The sequence below is a fragment of the Mobula birostris genome, chromosome 20 (genome assembly GCF_030028105.1).
Source record: "Mobula birostris isolate sMobBir1 chromosome 20, sMobBir1.hap1, whole genome shotgun sequence".
NCBI classification, from domain to species: Eukaryota; Metazoa; Chordata; class Chondrichthyes; order Myliobatiformes; family Myliobatidae; genus Mobula; species Mobula birostris.
The window spans coordinates 61,936,429-61,939,025 of NC_092389.1; the positions used below are offsets into that span (position 1 = coordinate 61,936,429).

Genomic DNA, 2,597 nt, shown 5'->3' on the forward strand with positions numbered 1-2,597 from the left:
GAGCTTGCAAAACAATGAACAGTAGATATGGACTATTTTTACTGATAACCAACCCACACAGAAAATGGGATATCCAGCAATTTACTACATCGCGAGTATTTACTATCCCGCACTAGCAGCGATTGGTATTCCTGGTAAGTAACTGGAATTGGCTAGCACTGTATGTGCGTGTTTTGTCCTTGTAACATCTGTGCCTCATCTGATGAGTGTTTTAAGCCTGGCCAGGTTTAAGTATATATTTCATTTTTTTTTCGTCTGGAATTGTTACTTGTTTCTGGTGCCCGATCGATTGAGCGGTAACATTTGTACTTCTCTTGCATTTACCTTATTCAACCTTCCAGCTTTACCAGCACGTATTGTTCTTAATTTAATACTGCATCAATATAGAAACTGAGACGTTTAATTAAATGAAAACAACGTCTTTAACATTGCTGCAGCTCTGTTTGCGAGCTCCGCTGTTTTCCGGCAACGTACATTATTACCCTTTCCGGCTTAATGCCACTATTTATTTATCAAAATATGATTGAAATTGCCACAATAACGTGCAAAACTCTTTCATTTTACCGTGTCCTCCTCTTTTGTCCGTTTTAATTAAGATACGATTAGATGAGATTTATTTTACTTCTTACATCCACCTCACAACATGAGGATGTAAAAATCTGTATGTTGGATCTCCGTCACTATGAACAAGATCCAAGTTTATTTGTCACCTGTACATCGAAGCATAAGTTTAGCTTTGCCGTCCCGCCACTTCAGAATGTTAACTCCCAAGAAACAGACTACCTCAGTCCATTTTATTCCCGAAGTATATGAAACTTACAGTATTCTCAGCTGTAATGATCGGTCTGGATGAGTGGTCGATATGTCAACCACTGGAAAACCTGGTGTCAACGGGAAACTTGTTGCTCAGCTGTTACTTGGGCCCTTCGTCATCATGCGATCGAAGCACAGTGACGGAACCCGCACGGACAACATTTCCACTCTCCGTATCGAAGCCTGCCTGACCCGGCTTAGGATCAGATGTCTGACGTTCACTCGGTCCGATTCAACACGGTTAAATGCGAACTTAACGAGTAAAAATGATCAGGGTTAGTGCGCATGAAACTAATTATTCTTTGCTCCCTTGCAGTTAATTTAGTGGCGATTGCGATCCTGTCTCTGGGAAACTGCGGACTCTCCAAATGCGTCTCCCGTTATCTGGTGGGAATGGCAGCAGCTGATTTAATGGGTGTTATTATTGCTGTTGTACTCGATCAGATCAATAATATTTATACTTATGCTCTTCCTTTGCTCATTACACCGGTTTGCTCCGTGACACTCGTACTGAGTGTCGCAACCATGGACTGTTCTGTTTGGCTCACGGTGGCTTTCACGTTCGATCGCTGTATTGCAATCTGTAGTCAAAAACTGCGGGAACGGTACTGCACCGAGAGGACAGCGACAATTGCGATAGTAGTTGTGTGTTTAGGAAGTTGTGCGAAGAGATCCCCATTATACTTTGCGGTGGAACCTTTCCTTATCATTGATAACGTACCCTGGCGATATATTTTGAACACGGATTACCTTACTTTACCACTGTGGAAAGCGTACCAGTTGTTTAACGCCATCACTACACCTTTATTACCGATCGGTTTGATTCTGGTTTTTAATGCTTTAACAGTCAGCCATATTATCGCGGCAAACAGAGTTCGCCGGGGGCTCAGGAACAGCAGAGAGAAAAAGAATGATCCAGAGGTGGAGAACCGGAGAAAGTCAATAATGTTGCTGTTTGCTCTATCAGCCAATTTCATATTGTTGTGGATCCCATTTATTGTATATATTATGAACTGGCAAGTTCAGAATTACTCTTACACAGACAGGCATTTGAACACCCCAACATATATCCTGCAACAGTTTGGGTTCATGCTGCAGTTCCTCTGTACCTGCACCAACACGTGTATCTACACTCTGTCACAGTGGAAATTCAGGGAACAGCTGAAGGCTGGAATCAAACATCTATTGACGTTAAATGGTCGGCTCTGCACCTAAAATGTAAATCAAAGTGTAAACTTTGATGGGAGTATAAATACATTTCTATGCCATTTATATGTCTGGTAAGTGCCTCGATAATCTTGCAGCCAGGTGAGCGAATGTTAGTAGCTTCCGGCTTCCAGTGAAGTCAGCAAAATTATTCAGTTGTGTGGCGCAAGAAACAGCAAAACTGAGCGTATGTGACCGCAACTCCAGCAGAAATTGTATCAAACCTTTGGCTTAAAGCCTAAATCTGGTCCAACGAACCATGTGCGGCCAGGATGATTTTTCTTTCATTGGTAGGATTCTATTCTAATTCACTGGACTATGGGTCATTCCAGGGATTTCTGTGACAACTGGAGAGATACCTGAAACTAGGAAAGCTGGTGTCAGTTAAAGTGAGCTATGATACTTACAATTTCTATTGTAACAGTCCAAAATATGCGACAACTGTCTTTTCATTCAGAAATCCTGCGGTCCCTTCCAAAGCGGGTCTAAAACTGCACGACGCCCAAGTCTGACCCATAAATAGAGATGTGTAGCGGTCTTACTGAGAGGGGATGGTATCAGAAATGCAGCTGTAGATT

General features: G+C 42.3%; 1 protein-coding gene across 1 annotated transcript; it reads left to right on the top strand.

Annotated features, from left to right (window-relative positions):
• The first annotated feature begins 862 nt into the window (after nucleotides 1-862).
• On the top strand, nucleotides 863-2,028 carry LOC140185030 (probable G-protein coupled receptor 139). Its single transcript, XM_072238254.1, has 2 exons — nucleotides 863-1,088; nucleotides 1,130-2,028. Exons 1-2 carry the CDS (start codon nucleotides 863-865, stop codon nucleotides 2,026-2,028), a joined length of 1,125 nt encoding a protein of 374 aa, XP_072094355.1.
• The last annotated feature ends 569 nt before the right edge of the window (nucleotides 2,029-2,597 follow it).